The 25,431-nt window shown below is 36.0% G+C and overlaps 2 protein-coding genes across 7 annotated transcripts in view; one reads left to right on the top strand and one right to left on the bottom strand.

Moving 5' to 3' along the window:
• Positions 1–24,800, top strand: part of ARL13B (ADP ribosylation factor like GTPase 13B) — a 33,186-nt gene extending 8,386 nt beyond the window's left edge. For 2 of the 5 annotated variants that reach the window (XM_057375187.1, XM_057375188.1), the window contains exons 5-11: positions 14,177–14,282; positions 16,263–16,465; positions 17,463–17,556; positions 18,681–18,897; positions 19,246–19,362; positions 19,804–19,872; positions 22,492–24,800. In XM_057375187.1, the coding sequence (XP_057231170.1) occupies positions 14,177–14,282; positions 16,263–16,465; positions 17,463–17,556; positions 18,681–18,897; positions 19,246–19,362; positions 19,804–19,872; positions 22,492–22,568 (883 nt within the window). In that variant the 3' untranslated portion in view covers positions 22,569–24,800. Of the gene's footprint in view, positions 1–14,176; positions 14,283–16,262; positions 16,466–17,462; positions 17,557–18,680; positions 18,898–19,245; positions 19,363–19,803; positions 19,873–20,596; positions 20,644–22,491 lie in introns of all 5 variants that reach the window. The other 3 variants (XM_057375189.1, XM_057375191.1, XM_057375190.1) reach the window with 3 other exon arrangements.
• On the bottom strand, positions 1,851–11,544 carry STX19 (syntaxin 19). 2 transcript variants are annotated; one of them, XM_057375192.1, is made up of 3 exons: positions 11,340–11,544; positions 7,144–7,262; positions 1,851–3,171 (listed from the first exon to the last, which is right to left on the bottom strand). In XM_057375192.1, exon 3 carries the CDS (start codon positions 3,071–3,073, stop codon positions 2,195–2,197), a length of 879 nt encoding a protein of 292 aa, XP_057231175.1. In that variant the 5' UTR covers positions 3,074–3,171; positions 7,144–7,262; positions 11,340–11,544; the 3' UTR covers positions 1,851–2,194. The 2 variants fall into 2 exon arrangements, with proteins under 2 accessions (XP_057231175.1, XP_057231176.1); XM_057375193.1 differs by lacking the exon at positions 7,144–7,262.
• Positions 24,801–25,431: the final 631 nt, after the last annotated feature.

The raw sequence follows: 25,431 nt of genomic DNA, 5'->3' as shown, positions 1-25,431 counted from the left end.
GAACTGTCTCGTGTAAATTACTTAGAGATGGTAAACTTGTCATTTGGCTCTTTTTTACTGTTCATTGTTATCACCTAATTTATGTTCAGGGGTMAATTCTTCTGGCAGCATCCTCAAGACCTACGCAGGAATGCAAGTTTAAATTTGCTTCTCTTAGAATTGTTTTTGTCCTTTCTTCTATCAGAAAGGAACACACAGACATCATATTATGCATGCAAATGCTGGGTTTTTTTGGGATTAGCTGTATTTGTTTGGGGTCTTTGTTTTGGTTGGTTTGGGGTTTTTTTAAGTTGACATGGAACACATGCAAGAGGAAATGCAAGTCCATGTGCTGTGACTGATATTCTATACCAGGGAGATTTCTTTGGATTTTATTTTTTTAGGAGAAAGCTACTTTCTACCTGTTATTTTGGTGATAAGGGATTATAGCTATTAATGTTTCTATTTTCTTCATAGAACACTTGCAGCTGGGCTTTAATTTGTTTGATTTTCTGCATCTTTATGTAACTGCTGAAAACACCAGAAAGTTACTTTAGTGATTACTGCAAAATTGCTGCTGCTAATAATTTTGAATGCTCACTATCAAATCTCATGATTTCAATGTAAGTTGTAGTTTGTACTATTACTTCACACTATTTACTTTCAGTTAATAGTACCTCTTACTAAGGAAAATGTTTTCACAAGTCATTCTCACTTTGCAGTTCTTCTTCAGTGTGCTTTTTATATGATTTGATTTGCCTGTTTCTAACAAATACACAGCTTGACTCATTCAGTTAGCTGTTTTCCAAAGTATTAGTGAAACCTGAGTTTTGTTCCACAATTGAAAGTACAGCTCTTGTTTATTGGCTAATTTCTACTCTGCCCTTGGAACATAAAGGTAGTTTTTACATATGCAATTAAGGGGAGAGTGTTTAATGAAATAGTATCAGTGGTGTCATCATCTAAGTTTTATTTTTTGTTGTTACTGAAATAATATTTTTCACTTTAAGGTTGAGCCCTTTGATTGTGTTTTGATAGCAGTTAATTTCTGTTGCAGTTTTAATCTGGGATGGAAGTAATCTAACTCTTGCTAAATATCACAATTTGAAAATAATTCAGTAATGCCCTTTGRTAATTGGCATTATTATCAAAGTGCCTATTTTTTTCCCCTTTACATGGAACTAAAGGCATCCAGCTCACTTAGAGTCTTGCTGAATTGTGGTGGAATTTGTTCTGCCTTCTCTGACTGTCCCCAKGTAAAGTGATACTGAGTGTGTCTTTGCATAGCACAGAGCAGTTCAGGAATATATTTCTGGTTTGCTATTTGGTTTTAGTGAGAGCTGTTTCTCASTCAGTTCCAAAAGGAGCTGGCTACAGGAGGTTCCTTCCAACCTAAACCCATCTCTAGATTAATGTGGAGTGGCAGGTAAGCAGGTATAAGGATGGACTTCAGTTTTTTATTCTATTTTTTCTTTAATTTTTGTAATAGAAAAAGTAAGACTGCAGATGTGCCTGCATATTTAAGTAGGATAGCATTAAGAATGTGCCCTGTGAGTGTGTCATTAAGGGTATTTTCCTATCCTTACCTGGTAGAGCTCTACTTGTGAAATTGAATAGTATAAATATCTGTGTCAGTTTGTGAAAACGTAATGAATTTTTCCTATAGATGTAATATTAAAACAKTCCTGATAACTTTTCTGACCTCTCGTTTGGTGTCGAGGCATCCCATTTTGGATTGTTACTAATGGTGTCTTCTTCATATGTGGATTCATTCTACATTTGTAGAATTTCAGATGCTTGGGAAAAATAAAACCATTTAGAATTTGACCAAGTAAATAGAAGTGCTAAAAAACCACAAGGCAATTTAAAATACTTATTATTTTGTGATAAGTAAATAAACCATTTTTATGAATTCTGTCTTTGAGATAACAGTATTTTCAATGCTTCCCAACAGCATAGGGAYTTTGTTGCCCAATTGTTTTAGTTTGAGTCAGAAGAACCAAAAAGTGTCACTTTTATCTTTTGATTCTTTCCTGTAGTTCTTGTGTTTCTGTGAAAACCACAAAATTCTTTACTCTGTTTGGGAAAACAGATGCAGTTTTTCCTGAAAGCTCTGCTGAAGAGAAAATGAGAATGAAAATGAWGCAGTTGAGTGGTCTCGAGTGCTTTTGCTGTATAGGAACCATTGGTATTTCAAGGTATTTCATTTCTTCTGTCATCTGCAGCACGGACAACACCAGCAGCAAATTGCTTTGCAAGGGTTCCTTTTTTTATATCTAACTGCGAGCCCAAACTTTTCTTTAGATACTTGAGTATATTCTTGAGTGTTGTTCATACAGATTTCTATGTTGTTGATCATTTCCCCTTGTTCCTCCACCAGAACTGAGATCTGGATAAAGAGTTCTTTCACGTCTTTGATCTGGTTCTCCAGATTGACCAGTTCTTTATGTCTCTGCTCAATCTCTGATAACTGAGCTTTAGTAATCTTGACTTCAGTGAGGAGATTTTCATTGAAAATCTCCCATTTTCCTTGCTGGAGCATGTCATTAACCTCCTCCTCAGATACCTCTTTACCAGCTACTTCAAGCTGGCGGACAATGAACGTCCTGCACTTGTCCTGCTTAGCAGTGATGGCCTCRTTGTAGGAGAACATGGCGTGGAGGTAGCGGTGGGACAGGAAGGCGTGCTGGGCAGCCAGGATCCTCACCGTGGCTCGGGCTGGCCCTTGCTCATTTTCAGCTTTCCTCACTGTTTTTGCCAGTTCATCCAAACATTTTCGTACATGTTCTGCTTGAATTTTGATTTCCTTTGCTATGTTAGATTCCTTTTTAAGAACGCTGAATCTTCTCATTGAAGAAACGAGGCTTTTTTGTTGTTGGCTGAATTTATTAACTTCTTCCACCAAATTATTAATTTCATTCTGAAGCTTCTGGATTTCATGCAAGTGCCTTTCAGTTATGGGCTCTTTTTCATAAATAATGGCCTGCTGTTCAAACTCCTCCTGYTCCTCCTCTTGTACAGTTGCACCATTGTTTTCCCCAGTTAACTGTAGTTCCTTAGCCCTCAGTTTAAGCTCTTGCAGACGGTCTCTCATGGTTTTTGTGGTCGGGATTCTTTCCTGGTTTTTGCTTTTCCCTTTGCAACAAAGGAAGTTACTTCCAATATCTTCTTTGTTTGGTTTATTTTGTTTCACTGTAATCAAAATGTAACAACAATCAGTGTTAGTGGTTATATGTATACATGAAAAGCAGTTTTGGAGATTAGAGCTACTTCCCTCAGCACCCAAGTAGCAATTAGTTGGAAGAGGGGATATTCTGAACAAATTGTGATTTGTAGCCCAAGCCCATTTTTTTGATAAATTTAAGATGTAGAGCACAGAACATAGACCAGAGAAGTGTGGAGAGGACTTTTATTTGGGGGAGGAAGAGAGGAGCAACTCACAATTATCGTTATTCTTTATTTGAAAACTAATCAAACTTTAAATCTTTCTGGAAATAGAAGTGAGTGTGCAGTGCCATTTTTGGATTCTCAGCAGGAATATTTCAGTTTTTGAGATTATGAGAAAGGTTTTGTAACAAACCCAAGTTCTGGCATGAATTGAGATTATTAATTTAGCCACACTAAGAAGCCCTTCTCCATTTTCCGTGCCTTCCCTTKCCTGGGGAGTTAAACAGGTAGTAACTGAAGCAGTTATTTCTACAACAAAATAGAACAACAGAACTCTCATAATTTAAGAATTCTAATAATTTAGCATGAAAATAGATTTGYTATATTTGTGTTTTTGTGGAGTTGAATCCATGTCACTAATGTTGCAGCRTGAAGRTTTTCTAAGCCTTTTTTGAATTACTGTTATCTCTTCTTACACTGTCATTTACATTCTTCATAAAWTGGATGCAAATGTACATTGTGCACCACAGTGGGACACAATTCAGTACTGTTTCTTATTTAATAGAAAGTAGATATAGTTTTGTTTTATTCCTTAGCTGTTGTGCAAGCTTTACTGGAGAGATAATTAAGAGAAAGCTATTTTATAAAACACGCCCAATGGAAACTGAGTTCAGCTATTTTTAATTCAAGGGAGGAAGGTTTTTTTTCTCAAACTCTACATGAATTATTTCCTTGGACGGTGATCAAGAATGGAAAGTTTCAGTAAGAAGTAAAATATTCAGGACTAGAAGATTATGGGATTTTTTACTGAGGGTCTTCTGGTTAAATCAGATGTGTGTCTTTCAAAGGGCTGTTCAAGCATAAAGGTTAAACAGCACAATGCTATCTTGTGGCTGTTTTCAGAGCTTTTAAGGCAGTTCTCTGAAATAGTAGCATTTTRTAGGTGCAAGTCTTATTAAACCCTGATTCTACAGTTTGCGAGTTTTTTTTTTTTAGCAAGCAAATGTAGCATTTATGGTATCCAAAAGGATACCTTTGCAGCATTTTAATAGCTGCAAAGGATCAATCCAGTAACTTGTCAATATGCAAATGATCTTGTTGTATTTGAACAGTTTTCAAATGATACTGCTGTAGTATCTCTGCTCCCATAAGCACATTTGAAGTCTCTAAATAGATTTTTGCATAATATAATTCATGAAGTTGAATAGTGTGGACACGTCTTCACAGACTCAAATCTGGCTTTCTGCAGGAGGATTAGCTGAAAAACAAAACTTGCTTGAAATGCTTCAGAGGTCAGTCATAAGAAAGAATGTTGATATTCTACCCTAGTGTGGATTTTCCTTACTGCTTTTTTTTTCCCTTAATGCCTTAATATTTGAATTTAGTGTTTGTTGATTCACATCAAGAAAACCCCAAAAGCCTGACAATCATAAGAAGTTACAGTAATGTAACTGAGACTTGTGATCAGGCAAGTTTGCAAGTTATTTATTGGAGAATGTTATTCTGGAGTTGGGAAAAGGCAAAATGTATTTATTCTATGACAGTAATGCACTCTTCATTGCTGAACTTGTCTGTGGATGTCTCCATGGCAGGTCAGGCAGTTTCTCCCAGATCACATTCTTCAGGAATGTTCCAGAGCTGCTTGGCACCAAGACTGCTACAGGTAAAGTTCAGCTTGGGGCATGTGAAAGGACCCAGGCCTGCTAAACAAGGCTCCAGACAAGTGACCTGAAAATCAGTTCTAGTCTGGCCTCACACATCTGCTGACCAATGTTAATTTAGTAGGGCTTGGCAAACCCAGGATTAAAAGCAAGTTCTAAGGGCACYATTAATGCTTATGGTATGAGGTGACAAGACTTTCTTGTATCGAAGAGAGTTGGTGCATTGCTCTTGAAATAGCTGTGTTCCGTGGTGCCAGAGGGAGGAACCTAACAAAACTACAAAACAATTCTGCAAATACTGTTAAATATCAAAGAAGTAACCAGAAAATACTGAAGTCTTTTTTTTCTTGTTAGAAGATCAGTCTCACAAAAGACTGGAATGTAAGCARTTGAGTCTTAGTTTCATGTCTTTGCTGCTGCTGGGCTTGCCTTCAAAGCCTGCCACTGAATAGGCTTGCCAGTAATTGTGGTTGATTATACTGGCAATTGGAACACATGCTGGTTTCAAARAAGTAAGGATGTCTTCATTACAGAGATAACCTTGGAAATTGTTGGCTTGGCTTCTTGAGTGTTCCACAACAAGCTCTGTTCATATACTGAGTCCGTGCTTTTGTCTTACGTGTTTATGTATWGGGCACATCCTGTTTTGCTTTTGATTGAGATGAAAGCACTTTCCTTGAAGTTTTTGTCAGTAAASGGAGAACATGCCTGTTCTTTACAGWTGAGTAAATGGAATATGTGGACTGAAAGCACTCCAGTGACTTAGTGTGGCCTTTACATTCACTGCCCCTTGTGGTGTTATTATCATGCAAACCCATTGGTGATTAARTTTGTTATTCTTGAAGCATCTTTCTACATAGCAATTTATAGTTATGTATAATTGGCASGTTCAGAAATGGGATTTTCACATCCTTGTCAAATATATTTTAAGGGTATTGCAAGAGTCTTTGCCTTCAGATAACTTGACTGTGTTGTTCCTCAGGGTTATGTGAATCTCGCCAGTCAAATGATGCCAAATGTGACTGGGAAAGTCTTTATAAAGAAATGACTTCAGCACACTGACTAGGGGAATAAAAGATCCTGGTAGCTGGACCACCATCAGAATCTGTCATGATGATAAASTATGTCCAGAATTCAAAGATARTGAGTTYGATGGAAATGATTTTTTCTTATATTATCTTCTTCAGTAAAAAAAAAAAAAAAAAAAAGTCAGGTTGAAAGGTCCACTTGCTTAATTGCAGAGCAACCACATAGAATATTCTTCAACCTGTTTGATAAATTTATCAGYAGACCCAGGAAACATGGGATCTACATCCATAAGTGAGATTTGGGCTACATTAAAAGACATAATTGGATATGTGGAGTAGGTAAGTTGGTCATATGAAGTCTTTTGTTTCTGGTTGTGATTAGGTTTATTGGTTTCTTATTTGGCTTTCCTGGATTGTTTTATTTCTTCCCTAACTTTCCAAAGCCTCCTCTTTATTTTAATTTCCGTAGTATTGTTCACTATTTCTTAGCTATTCAGCACTTTGATTAAAACACTGACAGCAAAGGCTCTGTTTGTATCTGATCCTTTGGTACAATTTGCCTCCTTAYCTTAGTTTTAACATACTGCACACTCTTCCAGAGAAGAAGAAGCAATCAAGGAACAAAATCCTTTCCTTAACAGCTCTTTGAGATGTATGATCTGTGTTCTGGCTTATGCTGCCTTCTTAACCTCTGCTCAAACAGCTTTTTCTTGTTAGTGTTTTTTTTTTTTCCTTTTGGGAGGGTTTTTCTTTAATTGCACCAAAAATAGGGGCAGGTTTATTTTGCTGACCCTTAGCTGTGGGCACTGGTAGATGATGCTTTCAGAAAACATGTCCCAGAGGAATTTCACATTGCATGTAATCCTAAACATTTAAAAAAAAAMCTCATTTCCAAGCTGCAGTGAAATTATATTATAGGTCTGTTATGTGCCAGCAAATCCATCTAACTTATTTCTGAGCACAGTGGCCATGAGTAAATCCTGGTATCACACTCTGAAACTTGATTACTGTTTAAATGTCTGAAGTTAACAACAAAATTTTCATGACAGACATATGCCATTTAAATGCATATAGTTTAAAATACYTACAGTCCTCGGGGAAAGCTGGTGTCTTGAGTGGAGTCCTTCAGTTTGCTACAAAGGTTATGCTCTCTCATATYCTCACGAGAAAAGAAGAAACTTGTTTGATGGTGTTCTGGAATCTTGCCCTGTTAYTCAAAGRTKTCTCTGAAGCAATTCAAGTAGGATWTCTTGCTATAAGTTACATTCCTTTTTAAAAATGTTTCCTTTAACTTAAATGGTTTGTAAAAAAAAGCATGTTTAAACCCAGGATTATGAGATGCAAGGTGATTGGGTGAAAATATCCTCTTAAGGATCTTGGTCATAAGATAAGTCTTTGGAAAAACATACTTAAAAATAGTTCTAAGTTCGTGTTTGTGTGGGAAGTTTGGGAGTGGTTCAACAAGAAAATACCAAAGGCAGAGAGCTTGCCCTGCCTAAAATATGCCATAGATGAGATGATAGTGAAAATCATCTTTCAGCATTTTCAGCAAAGAGGATGATCACAACTTCTCTCTGGGCAACCTGTGCTCCAGGGCCTCATCCCTCACAGTAAGGAATTTTTTCCTAGTATGTAATCTAAATCTTTCCTCTTCCAGTTTAAAACACTATCTGCCTGTGTAAAACCTGACACAGACATTCCCAGAGAAACCAAAATCGCCAGTAAGTAGAACAGAAATGCTGCATTTGAAGCAAGGTTGCTTGGGAATTCTCTGATTAGTGTGAAATTGATCATGGGAGGTAGAGAAATGTGGATATTGAGTAAACCAAGGAATTTAAATATAATAAAGCAGACCTGAATATTCAAGCAATTCATTAGGCCAGAGTTGCTGGAAGAGTGTAACCAAACCATGCTGCTCTGGAGTAAGTTTTCCAAGAGACATGGAGAGGGGGAAAACAGACTTAAAATAATTCAGATGTCCTTAGGCCTTTGACCATAAATCTGTAACATAGTCATGTTGGAGGTGATGTAGCTGTCTTGTGTTGAGTTTTTGCTATTTTACGAAATATTTGGTTCAAAGATAMACAGTGAATCAGCTTCAAATCTGAGAACGTTCCTTGGAGGTTTGAAACCTTTGTTATGATTATGTGGCTGCAGATGTGGATGGCTTGAGGAAAAGCATCTACCAGCATTTCCAGGTCTGCAGACAGCAGTTCTCATGTTCCTTCTGATACTTTGTGTARTGGAAGGTGATGAGTTCATGCTTTTGCACTGACATAAATCCCAGTGAGGGTGATGGATACTGCACTTCACTGACTAAACAATGATCTCATTCTGCAAGTTACTTAGCCTGCAGCTGATCCTCTGTARTTGGTAAGGGAATGAAGTATCCCTTGATTCAAGGCAAAACTGAAGAACTTCATGTTTTGATGGTGATTTTGTCACCTATTTAACCAGAGATTTACTATCAGTAGTGCTGTTTAAGAGTCTTCACAAACCTAGAAGTCACAGAAATCTAGTCACACTAGAAAGAAAGTCATCATCTCCTCTGCCCAAAGATCACATCATTAAGGCCCAAATACTTACACGTTTTAAAGCAGTATTTGAAAATAAAATAGGAGCCAGAGAAAGGGCTGCAATAGGATGGAGTACAGATGGAATTCTTTCCTTTTAATAGGATACATAGTTTGAACTCACACTTAACAGCTTTATATTGTTCTARCTGGTTTGATATTTGTCTTTCTGACAGTCGACCTGCTGACTCAAAATTAGTACTGTGCAACATCCCACCTGCTTTACATTCCCATTTCATCTCTGTCAGACCATAGTGCTGCCTATCACAACCTTGGAACTAACCTGTAATAAATGTAAGGCTTTCCAGGCAGGTTTTTTAAAAAACATGCAGGCAATCTGACTTATACTTAGTTTGCCTAGGGTTTGATATATCAAGGTGAAATAAAGTATAAGCAAGCAATTCACTTTTTTTTTTTTAATCTTGTGGAAAGATAAATTGCAATATCTTGTATTGTCATTTGTTTTGGTATTACACATCTGGAAGCTGAACACAACAAGCTTTGTATGAGCTCAGACACCTTTGGCTGCAGCCTGTTTGACCAAGAGGTGTGATTGAACTGATAGCAGAGSAGAGTGTGTCAAGAAACGTTTTCAGTAAATAGGAATATGATTCAGACCTGTGGCAAGAATGAGGCCACTTAACTAAATGAAACAAATTATAATTGTTGACACTCTYGGTGACCAGTTCAAAAGGTAATATGAGAATGAAGTTGCCTAGAGATACTGTCAACAGGAGGCGCTTAGAATCTTAATTTTAACTAGTCTCTCAGTTAAATGTGACCTGGAGGAACTGTCTAGAGAAAAGTTGAATTGGAGGAATGTCTCCTGTAGCTCCCTGAAGTTGCATGAAAGCAGTCCAATAATCTTGTAACATTTTATTCACCTTTTTTAATGATTGTTTACCATAACATTCAAAGGATTGTTTTGCATAAAAATTGAAGGCATAAATTGAAATAAGCTCCTTTATTTGAGAAAGAGCCATGTATCAAACACCAAAGGTTATTGATGGGTTTGTCATTGTTGTCAGCAATCCAGAAGGGGCAAGGGCTTAAAATGCTAAAGAAAAAGGTGGTGGAAGGTCTGTTAACACCTCCATCTGGAAGGCAGTCTGAAAAAAGTCACCTGATAGAGCAAGCTCAGAACTTCATCAAGAGTGGTTTCCATGGGACACTTAAAACTGTTGGTCTGTTCTCCTATTTGTTTGTTAAAAGTATAAAGAAGCTGTTTTCCATGGCTTCCTCAAAAAGCTTGTGAACTGCCAATAACTCAAGAAGGAACAAGCAAAACAAGCTGACAGCTGATTTATTTTTGCCTGTTTGTGGGTCAGGAGTTTGACTTTCATGGGTAACATAAGCAAAGCATAAAGAGATGAACAAAGCTTTTCATGCTGCATCTGCTGAGGCCTCACTTCTCTGGAATAAAACATTCTTCTTATGGCTCTCCCGAGGACTGGCCAAAAAAAACGTTAATAGATGGAGAGATAAAAATTCCWAAGAGAGAAAGGGTAGAGCTGCATTTTTACATAGAAGATTCACTGTAGACTGAAGAATATGGCATTGTTCTTTCCCTTGTTTAGACTGCTGTTAAACTCAAAGGTTCTGTCTTTGTTTTCCCAGCCAATTCCATCCCTCAAAGCTATGGCTTCTTGAAGTAGCAGTTAAGACTAATTATTGATCTTAGGTAAACCATTCTCATAAAGATTCATTTTCCAACAGTTGCTTTTAATCATGGTGATAGTTCTGATGCTGTAATATTTTGACCTCAGGGAGCCTTTGCTCTTCATGAATTTTGAAGGACTGACCAAAAATTTTGGGGTTGTGATCACTGATTCTGCTTGAATGTAACCCCCAAAGTGGCACAGCTGTGCCATTTTTACAGATTTTGTATTGTAAAGTAAGCTCTTAATACAGGTTTGGTTTTTGTCTTTTTTTTTTTTTTTTTTTTTTTTTTTTTTTTTTTTTTTACAACTTTGCTTAGTAATTGACATTTTATAAACAGGTCTAGGAACTTCCAGAGCTTGCATTCACACTTTGTTTTTCTCCGGCAGAAGTGGCTTCTAAGAGAAATATTGTCACTGAGCTGTAGATGTCACTTGTGCCAATGCACACATACACTCCCTTTCGACATTGTTTCCTTTGACTCTTAAAGTTCAAAAGCTCTCCAGTTGCTTAGAAAAATCCTGCTTGATATAAAAGCACTAGGTGCCTACTTTTTTTCTTGCATGAGGTAAGTTTGTTACACTGAAATAATTCAAATATACTTTATGTGAAATTGAAGTAAGCCAAGCATGATTTTATAGACGAAAGCTTCTTACTCAGCAAACTTAACATGATAAACTAACAGCCACTCTCCAGTGCTTTCAAGTATGTTTTGATATATACCTCCTACAGGTTTTTAAACATGAAAAATTGCTATATATGAAGTTCAACTGACTTGGAAAATTAAAATCAAGGTCTATCTTGTAAGATAACTAATGTATTCCCTAAAGAAGGGCATTTTTTGCATAAAACTTGCCTTAAACCCTGGTGTTCCAGTGCATGAGCAGCAGAATATGTGAGTCCATATTCACCCACAGAAATACTTAATTCTTTGCAAGGCAGACATACATTATGTTTTGACACTTAGGTACATTTCCATTCTAAACCCCACCACATAGCCTTTTTCTGATATTTGCGAATTTAGAAACATTAAGCAAGAGAAATCTGTTTACCTCTGAATCCTGTGTTGGTGGCTTTTGTTTTACCCTTTACAGAGGAGCCTCCGAGATTAAGCTTCAGTATAATCCTAAAAACATTTTTTCAGAATATTTCCACAAGGAACGTGTCTTGAGTGACATTCCATGAAGTATTTTCTTCATTCCTCCTGCATCTAATTTTTATATAGCTGCCCGGGTGTGATCATCTTCAGGAGTGGTAGAGTGAAACTGCCTTCTGCAACTGCAGGAGACAGGMAAATTGATTACTTTCTACTTGGGGAATCTGGTTCTGCCTGTTTGAAAGCCAGCCCTGCTGGGAGGCGGATCCCTCTGGAGTGCCCAGGAGCAGGAAGTGCYTTGGAGCAGCTCCCTTTAGAAGCTGCAAGTGGAGCAGTGCCTACCTTGGAAGCACAAATGTAAGTGCAGGCTTTGCTTTGTTCTACACCACAGCATGCAGGGAAAAGGAATCAAGGGTAGATGGATCTATCATGGGAAAAAAAAAAAAAAGAAAAGCACCAGCAAAATAATGCCTTTTGCTAGAGTATCTTAAAAACATTTGAACTCCATGGATAAGTTTGACCTAAAGTCAGAAGTGGGCAGTGTGTCCAGCAGTGGATGGATGACCTGAGCAAAACCACTTCAGTTCCTGGGCAGCATTAGGTAGAGCCAGCTATTTGGATATTCTGCTTTTCCAGATACAGCACTTCAGCCATATTTTTGGAATGTAGTCAGGATTGCTGCAGAGAAGATGGAACCTAATTGACCAGAAAGATAAATATGACACCTTTCAAGGCATTAGAGGTTAAAAATCAGCAGCTACTGCAAGCTGTGGGTTGTTAATGTCAAATTGCCACTGAGCTATGCAGCTTGCCAACATTTCATTCTGCTTCAGTTGTGCTTTGTAGGCTGTGCAGAGTAGGAACATCAGAAATAGTGCAGTTATTTAATCTCCAGGTGAGGAAGGAATAGGCTGTGGCAACAAACACTGCTCAGAAGTATTTCCCTCAATTAGATCTAGATGAATTGACAGCACTGCTGAGGAATGCTTTTTGAGACTAAGGGGCRGCACAGTAGGATTTTCAAACTGTAACAAAATAGGTTATGTGGGGGAGAAAAAAAGGGAAGATGATTGTTTCCAATCTTTTAATTACTTTCTGTTGCTTTCTTGAATTTTATCTCAGTTTTTCCCTGGTTTAACTTTGGTTGCTTAGCTAGATACTGAGAGGACAAGTCTTGTTCTAGCTGGTTGGTAAGAAGAAATGGTGCCAGAGTATTATAAATATATTGAAAGTATCATAGGTTCTGCATAGGAATTGAGCCGCAGTTTGGGAATCCCTGCACTGAATCATACCATGCACTGTGCAAATCCTCTCTTTTAAGAAGTGGGAATTCATTATCAAGGAATGGCAGGCAGAAGACCCTTACGCTCTTTTTAGTTCTGCAGGCCAAGCCAGCAAAGTTCTGATTGTCAGTAGGACGTAGGGATTTTTATCCCCAGGATGGTGATAAATTAATGATTTGAATGGTTTGGAGCACAAATAGTTAAGAATGATGAAGACTGAGACTGGACATTTGAGAAGCTKCTTTTCTATGGTCTCCTTCATAAACAAATTCTTCTTGGAAAGTGAGATGAAAGATTAGATAATGAATTGTAGCTGATGAGGGTAATGGTGACAAGGAATGTGAGRTTTTGAGCTGTAGATGCAACACAGYTTTTTTTCTAATGTTTTTGAGCATAAAAGCTCTCTTGGGAGTAAAATAATAAAGAATTAAGCTCTCACACTGGGATTCTGGAGAAGAGTGAGGAATAAGGTCTCAGATCAGACTGAAGTGCTCACAAGTTCTGCTAACTGTGGAGTGAATTTTTAACACGTTCCTTTCCAGCAAGGAGTTAACACAAATTCAAAGTGCAAGATTCRGCCTAACATTTCCTAAAAGATATTTGAGCTAATGACTTGAGATTTCAGAAGGAAGGCTATGATGTCCAAGTCCGAAACCTTCTGCCACTGAGTTCATGGAAGCCAAATATTTGTCTTTTCCAGAAAATTGATTCAGAGTGCTCCTGTCTTTGAAAYGTTGCTAAATTTCAGAGCAACATTATTTTAGTCAAATTCTTCTTTTAGAGAGAAGGAAGTGCAAATTTAATATTCCCTAATGCTGTGCTTAGATTATTTCTGTTACAGAAAGTACAAAATAAGGTTGGATTGTATTTTTATACTCCTCAAAATGGTGTCTGTCTTCTGGAGTCCTCTTGGCTACCATATATAAGTAACAAGACAGTGATCTTCAACTTATAGAATATTTCTTTTGCAAGCTTTGTGGCGGCTTCTTTAAATTCTACTTAGGAAGGGCAAGTTCAGAACATTGTCTGGCATCAGAGAGAAATGCTCGGCAGCAGGCAGAGCTGAGCTGATCCTGAAGCACTTTTACACAGGGAATTGCTCATGGTGTAGGAAGTTGCAAAAGGGTGAACTTTCATGCAGAGGCTACAATAGATTGTACTGTGTTGCTTTAGATGCAAAAGAGGATGGATATTTTATGTCCATCTTCTTAGCTGTAAATTTTATGTCCATCTTCTTAGCTGTAAATACAATTGCTTCCTCTATAAATAATTATTAAATTATTACTAAGCCCCTTAGTGATTATTTAATGTGTCTGATCAAAATGGTGCACAGAGGAACATGTTTATTGAGTGGAAAAAGTAATTAATTAAAACTGAAATAAGGCATTCTATCTTTTCTTTCTCACTCTTCCCCTTCTTCTTCCTACTTTTGTCACAAACACAGCTTTTGGAGATCTGAGAGTCTCTCTCGTGTCAGGATGCTTAATGTTTTTTTTGATCTTTCCTCTAGGCTGGCAAATAAGCAGGACAGAGAAGGAGCTCTGTCAGAAGCAGATGTAATTGAGTCCTTATCACTGGAAAAGTTGGTTAATGAACACAAGTGTCTCTGTCAAATTGTAAGTAGATTTTAAGATGCCTAGTTTTCTAATATATGTGTAAAGCTTCCATTARAGAAGGAAATTGTGTTACATAGCATAAAACTGAAATTTAGATGTAGTATTCACTGTTGTTAAGAAAAAGWCCAGCAGGAAATCATTGTGGGAAGAGCCAAATGCAGAAATCTTTATGAAAGCTACTTAATATTGKTCAATATTTCAGATAATTTTTCCAAATCAGTAGTCCCTGAAGTTTTTCTTTAAGCCTTTGTTTTAATCTGTTTCKTAGTTAACTATTTGTGGGTTTTATTTTCATAATCTTTTTCTGAGGGCAGTAAGAAAGATTTTAAAAGATGATGAGAATTATTAACCAAAATAAGAAGGCAGTTTTGCAAAACTATTTCAGCTGATATTTGGGGTTTAAAATTYAAAAATAATTCATTAGGGAGATTTGCAGTACTACATATTTCTATTATTTTCTCTAGGAAGCTGAGTTAGAGCAGCGCATAGCTTTGTTTATTTATTATGTCATGACTCTTGGAGTGCTTTCCTTCAGTTAGTGCACTTTGCATTATGCACATGCAGCAATCATAAAAATCAAAATTGCAAGTTCATCCTTGTTTTTTCTGAGGAAGTTCTGTGCCAAAAATATTTTCTTGACAGGTATTATCAGTGACAAAAGACCTGAAAGATACTAGTGCATTCCAATACTTTTGAAGTGCCTAATTTCTGACTTGTGCCACTAAAATACTGTTCTTGTTCTTTATCTGTATCTTGTGTGTAATCAACAAACAAACCAGATCACAAACTCTAAGTCATTTAAGCTGAAAGCAGTGACAGTTTCATGTTCAAATGGGCAACTTCTTTACCAGGCTCATTAGAGATAAATATGGTCCCAAATTCTTTCAATAGGATGACTCATGGAGTCAATTTCAACAGGTATTGCGAAATAAAACTTAAATAAAGTTTGTCAAGGACCAAAAAACCTTTAATTTCTTCTTATTATTTTAATTAGTGTTTCCAATGAAGAGATAGCACTGAGAATTTTTCASATGCTGACATTGGAGAGTTGGTCTCTTTTAATCTTTATTCATAAGCATAAATTCTGAACACAATCAGTGTGAAATATCATTTCTACATGTCAAATACATAACTGGATCTATTCAATTGTTATTCAGAGAATGTTTTRGAAGACACATGTAGTGCTCCAAAACATTCTGGAAAACAGTTCTCAAGAGATYTTGAGAAAACATCTTTACCATGTTCCAAGCTTGAATCAAGCCCTATCTCTTTTGTCCAAGTTTAAGTCCATTGTTCTTGTCCTCCTGACATAAAAAAATGAAGAGGAAATTATTCTTTTCCTATTTGCAGTTTCACTTTATGTTTTTGAAGGCTATTATCCTATGTCCTTAATGCATTTTAATCTCAAGAAAACTACTCTTGGTCTTTCAGTGTTTTTTTACCAGATGTGTTTTTATAACTAGTTTTGTCTGATTTTTCTCACTGTTTCCTCCTGATTCTTTCCAGTCCATCCATTTCCTTGAATTACTGCATCCAAGCGAGAGAAAGTATTTCAAGCCATTTTCTCAATGAGATTTGCCCTTCTCTTCCAATAGATTTGCCTAGATCAGGTTTCTCTCACTTGCTGCAGAGAGTATAATGACAAGAAGTTTTACTCCAACTGAGGTGCAATGACTGTTCTGATGTAAAAAATTTAATTTGTTGGACAGTTCTTCTGACAAATTCACAGATTTTATTTATCCTCGAGGTGCTTATGAAGATGCTGAATTATTTTTCAGGAGCTGAAGCAAAGCTGATTCTCTTTCATGTCAGATTTTTCTATTTTGATTGATRAATACAACATAGACTATTTATAACCCATACTTCTCAGGATTTTGTAAACTTCACAGTAAACAGTAATTGTTCAGCTAATTTCTTGTTTTCAGTCAAGGAATGTCATCTGAACTGCAAATACTTTTTCCATCCTCCAATTATTTACAGGAACCTTGCTCAGCGATCATGGGTTGTGGGAAAAAAATTGATAAATCAATCAAAAAGGGGTTATTGTGGCTTCTCCAAATCATAGCAAAAGATTTTGATGCCTTAAATGAGCGCATCCAGAGAGACACTACAGAGCAAAAAGCATATGAAGAACAGAAGAAACTGGAACGAGCTGAGCGAGTCAGGAGGATACGGGAAGAGAGGTATTTTGTCTGTAATTCCTTCTCCATCACTTCTTCCCTGCTCTAAGATGCTTGGTTCATTCCTGTGCATAGATCTTATGGGAATGAAACTATCCAGGAGTTAAAGCTTACAAGCCAAGAGTCTTTCTTTAAGGCCTACAAGTTTTTGCCTATTCATTGCCTTTATTTGATTTGGTCCCTGCTGGAAATGTATTGTGAATGAAAATTGCAAGATAGTTGTGGAATAAATTTGGCCTTACTAATATAACTTCACAGAAGGCTGACCTAAAAAATAATTTATGTGATTTAATCTGAAGTTACCTTTATGTGTGTTCWAAAATAAACCATTAACTTAAGTTAGACTGTATAACCCATATGTGAATATYAGAGACTAGATATGAAAATTTGTTCAGCGCTATGCTTAATAAACTTAAGGATATCCAACAGGTGAGGCGTGAAGAAACTAAAGATGAAGCAGTGAGGGGAAGCTGGACAAGTGATTTATTACTCCCCTTCAAAGCCCTTTCTGGGTTTTGGCACCCTGCTGTGGTTCCTGTGAAGGACCATTGTGAATCATTTTACTGGGGCCTTCTTAAAATATTTGCTGACCTCTGCTGTCCTCTGGTATATCTTATATAGGCAGAGAATTTTGAGTCTCAGTTACTGTGAAGTGTCTTGATATGTACACTCACTGTTTTGGTTTAAATCCAAGTTTAAACTGCTGGAAACTTTAAGACCTGTCATGGTCTTCATACATATTTCACAAACTTACCAAACAATCCAAGTCTGCCTCACATCCCTRTGCAGACAAAACCTCCTGACCTTGTTGGATTATGTTGGGTTTATGCCACAATGAGAGGCGTAGTGGGGAGAGTTGACATTGCTCTCTATAATTATGGCTTCTTGATAATTCTTTCTTCATTCTCCCTCTTTCCCCTCCCCCTGCCCCAAAAAAACACCCCACAAAACCAAACACCAAAATCACTGAAACAACATAAACYCAACAACAATGCCAAAGGGAAAAAGAAGAAGGAAATGTACCTGAGGAGGAAGACCCTGACCCTGGGAAATGTGGAAACCCCTTCCAGCCTATTTCTGCTGTTATCTCTGAGGTAGGAGAATATCTGACAATCTGGATAGATTTAGAACTATCACAAGCARATGTCTGAGAGGTAATGAGAAAAATGGTCATTTAAAAGAGTTGTTCTGTCTGCACAGCACTTTTTAAATTTTTATTTCAATCTTGGCAGTCTTGTTTTGTGTGCATTGAATCAATGTTTTAGTGTTAAGAAAAACTCTGTTACTGATTTGGGAACAAAAGTTTTGTAGACACAGTAAAATAAATGTAAATACATGACTGAACACATTTCCTAATTAAACTCTTGGGGATTCTGAAGTGGAAAATATTCAAGATCTATTAGTTTCTTGTAAAGTGCCGTAGTCATATAGTGAGTCATATCAAATCTCCCTGACTCCTTCAACGTTTTAGATTTCTGAGCATAACCTCTTTTGAGTTGAAAACAGGCTCTTGAGAATTTTTATTAGTTTTGGAATRCAAAAATCATATTCATATACTAGAGTTTCTGTAACCTTTATTTCTGATTTTTTATTTTTTTATTCAGTTACCTGGAGATAACATAATCTAAAGAAACACGTAAATTTTTCCGGTAATTAATTTGCTTAAATTAATTAATTTAATTTGCTTAAATTAATTTAATTAATTTAATTAAAACATTTGCTTTTCCCCCAGACAAAAGCACCCATATCCACAGAACTTGTCAAGGCAGCTACATGCACAATAATCCATTTAGCACTAAAACACAAAGCAAGAAAATAGAAATGCAGGTATGAATATTGCAGAGATGGTGATTTAATGATACAGAATTGTGAAGCTGCCTGTCATTGAGGTTGTATGACACAACAGGTGTTTATCCAAACTGGGATAGCATTTTCTGAAGACTTGGGCTCTGTGCATCTGTATTTTTTTAACTAACACGCTAAAAAAATAATTGAGGAGGAAGAAAGTAGCTTTCTAACCTTTTTGTGTTTTGTTGTTAATTCCCCCTCACTTCATCGGGACAGGATATTGGAAATTTCTGCATCTATTTGAAAATAAATTCCCTGCTTTATGACTTTTAGGAATATTTTCTTTTTTTTTTTTTAAAGACTCCTCCTGTCTTACTAGTCTGTTTACAGCATTAAAAGTAATTTTAAAAAATCTCGTACTTTTTGTTAGAATGAAAAACAGCTGGAAAAGGAAAAGAAGAGGCAAAAGTTGGAGACTGAAAAGGCTACAGTTGTCTTGAAATCCCAAGCAGAGCAGGACCTCTTATCAAGTAGCAGTAGCCAAAACACAAATGACAGCAGGCTGGAAAGGTGCAACTCTACAACTGCCCAGCTTTTGCAGCATGCAGAAGAGAGTGACCAACAAGCCTCAGAATGCCTTGACTCAGGTAAAACTGCTGCATTTTAATGTCACTTCATGTGATTGGTCACATTTCTTCCTTCTGTCTGTATTATTTTTCATTATACCCCCCATCAGTGTTATCTGTTGAAAACAGAAATGCAGGAATAGGTTATATAAGTTGAATTGCTTTGTGGAAACAGAGTTTGCATGTACTTTATGTCCAGTTTACTTTCTATAGCAAGATTTTGTGTGATTTACATTTCCCATAATTTTGTGTCCAAGTTTGGACTGAAAACTCTGATCTATCTCCCCAACAATGATATTAGAATCTGATCTAGGATAKTACCTGAATATAACTGTAGGATATGTGATGTTTTATTTCTGTTTGCTGTAGATAACAGTAAGAAAAAAAGTAAAAAACCCAAATTAAAACGGGGCCACCGAGTAGAACCTGTTAATGCAGAGGACWCTCTTCCCAAAAATCCTACGCCACCACCAGCTCTTCCACCAGGTAAGTGTAAAAACAGTAACTGATGTCTCAGTTTTTGGTTGGTAAACTTTTAGAAGTCTCACTTGTGAATGATAAAACTGGAGTGGTGTTCATACRGAGAGGAGCTGCTAAACCTTGCTCTCTAGAAAATCTTCAATTCAGTTTCCTGCTTCATGTTACAAACTTGCAGCAGAATGGATCAGGCCTATTCCATGGGGGAATTTTATTTTCCTGAAAAAAGAGTCAGAAACTTGCCTACTCTCTGAAATGATTAAAACTATGAATATTTTTAAGGTCAGTCAGTTTATGTTAAAAGTATTTCATCATTATTCACCCTGGATGCAATATAGTACATACTTGGGCAATTTTAAATGCTTTGATTTCTCCCAAGGAAATCTGGCTTCTGTTCAAAATAATCCAGTGCAGTCATGCAATGCTCTGACAGTCTTTGTTTTCCTTTAGTTGGATGGGGAACTCCCAAACTTAATAGACTTCGAAAACTTGAGCCTCTGGGTGAAACTCATCATCCTGGTAATTGGAAGTATTCTGGGTTTTGTACCTTTTTAAACCATTCTCCATTATCCATTCACTTCTACATTCACTTCATTCTTCCKCTGTTCTTCATTTCTGAATTCCAATTTTCATTGACCCCAAGCTTTCCCTTTTGCTTAGAAAGCATCTTTTTGATTTTTCAAATCTGATTATTTCTTTAAATTATGAAAAAGAATTAGTTCTCTCCGGTTCCTTTACACAGTTTAAAGTGGCATATCAGAAGCTGTTAATGGTCTGAAGTTACTTGCACCTAAAAATGATAAAATTACTTATTACAAGGAGTAGTGGTACCAATTACTTTAAGAGCCCAAATACATACTGCATTTAAAATGAAAAATTTTAACTGGAAATATCAAGGTATAGTAAGCAGTGTTGATTTCTTGCTTCAATAATGACTGTTTTCTGGTTTTGGAAGATGATGGAAGATTGTTTTCCATATGCTGATACTGCAATTTTTCCAGAGTTTGAGATAATAGCTTCTTCATTTTTCTTACATTTTTGTTTTTCAAATTTTGACAAGTCAAGTGAATTTGGAGACATCTGAAACACGAGAACAAGGAGCTTTTCTGCCAAAGAATCAAGAAATGCCTGAAGGGGAAATAGATTTCTAACCCCAAAATATTTATTTATCACAGGAAAATCATGTGCTTAGAATGTGATTTGTAATCTTAATCATAAACCCMTCTTGCTCTTTTTTTTAAAGGCAAATAGAGAGAGAAGGCGACAAGAAAGGAAAAGCCAGATGAAGAGGTAGGGAGGGGAAGAAAAGGAACTCAGTTTTATCTGTGCTTAAGGGGGGTGTTCATTCTGTAGGAAGAGCATGGGTGGGACAAAGAGGAAAAAAACCTGCATAAGCTAGGTGTTAATTTGTAAAATACATACAATTGTTAAAGAATTTTGGAAGCTAACAATGGCAAATATGTTGGGCAGGGAAATGATCTCTTGACCAGAGGTGTGAGGGCAAGCACTGCCAAGTCCCTCGTGCACGATTGAATTTCCCAGGTGGCCTTGCCCATTTTCTGGCACACAACAGTGTTTTTCAATGAATTCTGACATATTTTGCACACTGAGAATCTGCTCCTGACTGGAAACTCACTAGAGTTTCTGTAAGAGCACGGGGATCTACCTTTGATTCTTTTGTTTACAATAATCCCTGAATTGCATATTTCTGAAAATCCACTTCTTTTTGGTTGTCTCTTCATTCGAGAAATAAATGAGCTTTGATTTTTTTTCTTTCCCCCAGCTTTGCCCAAAGTTCAAAGAGGGTTTAAAAGTTTTTTCASATATTCAAACTTTGTAATTATAACGTATTATAATAAGTTATAATTAATATGTAATTATAAAACTGGAGTTTCTCCAGTCTGCTAAGAATTTTGGCACAACATAAGGTAATGAGCATCTGTTTGCTGTCAAAGAATGACAAACTGTCTTTCATGATAGGAGGTAAAATTCTCTGCCACTCCTAAAGTGGTCTGCCAGACATCAAGAAATTGGTGAATAAAACTATCCATTGGATAGGTTTCCATTGACCTTACAATCATTTTTGCAGTTTTTTTGCTGCTRTAACTCTCAAGTAGTGTTATAGAAATCAAAATATTTACAACAATAATACAAAAGTGCTCTCATTTTGCTGATTAAATGTAAGGGTAACTAAAACTTCCATCCTACAGACATGTCCACATATTCTCAGAGTATTGTAATCTAGCTTGTTTGCTTTTGTTAATTTTAGCTCAGGAGTGGAATTTGAACCGARGTTATTGCATCTGTAGAACAAGTGGGATATATTCTTCTTGGGAAATGATGATTTATTAAAGCTGAATTTTGTGTTGGCAGGCCATCAAGGCTTTGTTGGGGGAAGAGGTGGTCTGTATAAACAAAATYGAGATTTGAATGCTTCAAAAAGCTGCTTTTGTTTATTTCTTGATTTCTACCTGTTTCCTCTTACCATCTTCCATATTAATTTGCTTGTGAAGTGCTTTGCATGTTCCAGTCTGCATGGATTTTTTGTTTTGTATCCATTACGTATGTTTGAGAATATTTGTTATTCTGTACTTATTAATTTTGTCTGGAACAATTGTACCACTTTAAATTCCTTTATTAACAAAAGGAAATGTTTCAGRTTTATCTAAAAATTCTTAAATAGTTCTTTTAGAAAGTTGCTATGGCTTGTAAGATAAACACCATGCATAAATGGTCCCAAAATTTTGGATGCTGCACTATTACTGTCACTGAWAATTACATTGCAGTGCAGCCTTGACTTACAGCAACATACAAATTTCAGTGCTTCATTTTTCCAGTTGTTATTTGTACACTTTGGATTTTCCCTTTCTTATTTTTAGCAATGTTTACAGATCACCTTTGGGCTTGATCTTGCAAATGCTGATGCACATGTAACAAAATGTAATTAAACCATCTTTTAGCCAGTACATCTCTAGACATTAATTAGCACCAGGTTTGAAAGTTGCTTGGAGGAATTAGCTCTAATTGCAGGATATCTGATTTCATTAGGGAAGCAAGAATTTAGTAAACATTCTTTGAGCAAGGAAGGTGGTCACTGACAGATTGACGCGTTTTYGTACTCTGTAATTTCTTCCACAGATTTCTATGGAAAGCCTCTTCCCCCGCTCACTCTACGCCAAAGACCCAACAGTGATACCCACGATGTCATTGCTTAATGGATCACAAAGAAAACATTAACGAGAATTTTAAACAAAACCTATTCAAAAAACCTATCATTTTTGTTCCCTTGAAGGGAAATTTTTAAAATTACATTAATCAGCGTGTTGCAAAACAACTTGGTGACAACTAAACATGGAGTTCATCCTTTTTTACTTAGGTGGTCAGACTTTGTCATTTACTTCTCACACCACCAGCTCTTCTTCAGGATTTWTTTGGTTTACTTGTGAAAAGACCAGGCTGTAACCTGAAGAAAAACCCCTTCAAGATCCCATGATACTGGATTGTACATTTCCACCAAGACCCTTCTCCAGGTGCTCGGGAGGTGTTGGTATTTTTTCAGGGAATAAATGATTTTAAAGCATTTTGTATGATAGGGTGAATATAGAAAGGTTAACAAATATTGAGTATATTTTTCTATCTTTTTATAAAATGAATTGAAAGTTTGAATGGAGCTGTATACTTACTACCAATAAAATGGTATCTAGGAAGCATTAGAAAGCTGATAGTCAAGTGCATGAAAATAAAATGTGTTTGACTCCTACATTTCTCTTACAGTACCAATGTTTTTTTTTTTAGGTAATACCTTACATATTTCATATTTCTGGCAATCTGAAGCAGGGGGTAAGACAGAAAGAAAAATATAAAAGAAATACATTTTATACAAAATAATACTATTTGAGCTGTCTGGAAGTTTTCTTATCTGTTTTCTTTGGGTTTTTTTTAACTGAGTTTTGTCATAGGTAATAAATTGTGTGGAAAAAAATAGAGTTGAATACTGTATTGTCTACTGCAACAGACAAGAAAATTGCACAAAGTGGGAATTTTGCACTAATTCAATCACCAATTTTGATGGAAAAAAACAATATGCAGACTAGCCCCAAAAGTTTTTAATCTCAATAATACTATAATACCATCTTGCAAACTGAAGAAACTCCACATTTTTAAGGATTTATATAACACTTCCATATATTGTGTTTATTTACATTTTGGAAACCACATACAAGTGATACCTTAACAAGGGTTACAGTTTGGTATATTCCTATTTAAATATTTTTACTGTTACATTGGAGACAACCAATGGTGTAAAGGTTCATTATTCTGCCATTTAATGACAGACAGGATGAAACCACCATTCCCATGGGTTTTTTGAACAAGCAGTATTTGAGAGTTTTATACTATGCACTGTCTTCAATAACATGGTTTTACCAAATGAGTTCAGACATTAAAACAATGCTGTGTATTATGTGTTCAGCACTTTGGTATTGGAAATCTTTGCCATACACCCCTTACAGCAAGGAGTTGTACAAACATCTGCCATATTAAAATGAAATTATTAAGATTTTTTTAGGAATATGGTGGCAGGTGGTAAGTTTGGAGTGGCTAGAGAGGTTTACTTCTCTAAGGTTGCTGGCTTAGAGAAAGGATGAAACACTTTCTGTGGGACTACCAGCATGAGAATACTTTTTTGTATTCTAATACTGTAACATGATTGAATTATTCTCAGGATTTGGTCATTTTCCCTTCAGACAAACACAATTCTGAGTGGAGGGGAGGTTGCACAAAAATTTATATGTGTAATCTTTCTCTACTTTACTAACACTAGCTCTGTTACCACTTACATTTTTGGCTTAAAGACTCTACTTTTGCTGACTTATTTTTTTACAGCGTCAATTTTTAGGAATGTRTTACCCTTTTATTGTCACTCTTCCCTAAAATAAATTAATGGAGGTCTTTATTAAAAATAAAGCTAAATACTGCTGTGGTAACGAAATTTGAGAAACTATGTTGATGCTTATATATGAACTGTGTGTTCTGTGTGTTGTGTGTGTGGACACATGTATCATTTTTGATTTCTGCTTTTAAAATAAATTTTACCAGTATGTGACCAAAGTACTCAAAAATGTTTTGTAAGTTTTCGTTTTATTAAYATGCTTTGTAATTATTTACTATGGTGGGGTTTTTTTTCAGTAATTTATACTGCCATGACTTTTTATTTGCTGAAGATGACATTTATGTATAGAATAAAACTAATGCAAAGCATCAACATGTTTCCTGTATTAACATAAATTTGCACTTTTTTGGAAGGAAGTATAGACATAAATATTCAAGGGCTGCAAGTCTCATTTACATTGCTAAAATGTACAAAATTGAAACCTTATATACAGAACCTTTGCATATTTTTGCAGGAGAAATGTTATCAAATTTAGAATATACGGATATGATAAGTTAGGTGCGGATATATACATATAAAGTGCTTTGATAATGCACTTAATATTTGAGAGATAATAAATTGTGCAGCTGTAAATTGAGAGCATGAATTAGGTTTTTGTCATCAATAACATCACTTTCAAAAGTATTAACGCATTCAACTAAGAGTATTTGTACATAAGTACAGGAGTGGTAAGAACACAAAAACCACTATTTAAGCAGAACATTTTRTATTATCTATATGTTACATTTTAAATACATTTTAGACAAAATATTTTAAAGGTAAGTTACATGTACTAAGAAGGAATAGTAATGTTCATGAACTGAATTAATGTGAGAATCAGTGCTTCAAAATAAATTGTTTGSTTGTTTTGCCCTTTAGTTAAATCATAGAGACCACAGAAGGAGCTTACTTCAGATATAAGGCTTGTAAAATCAAAATCATTATTACAGTTGTATTGTTAAAAATAGGCATTTTTTATATCCATTAGGTCTGTGGTRTGAGATGGGAAAGGATTGATGGACAGTAACAAAGTAAGCAGCACTGGGKTTTTTTCTCTTTAAATAAGATTCAAGCAGCATATTTTTTTCAGTACTGTATTCTAGTATTTTMGTGGAAAGCTTTGTACTGTAAATTTAGGATGCTGCCAA

Source organism: Malurus melanocephalus, unplaced genomic scaffold (genome assembly GCF_030028575.1).
Source record: "Malurus melanocephalus ecotype Western Australia unplaced genomic scaffold, MMel_1.1 scaffold_242, whole genome shotgun sequence".
Taxonomy (NCBI): Eukaryota; Metazoa; Chordata; class Aves; order Passeriformes; family Maluridae; genus Malurus; species Malurus melanocephalus.
Note: the sequence above shows the minus strand (reverse complement) of the source record. Positions and strands in the feature narration are given on the sequence as shown.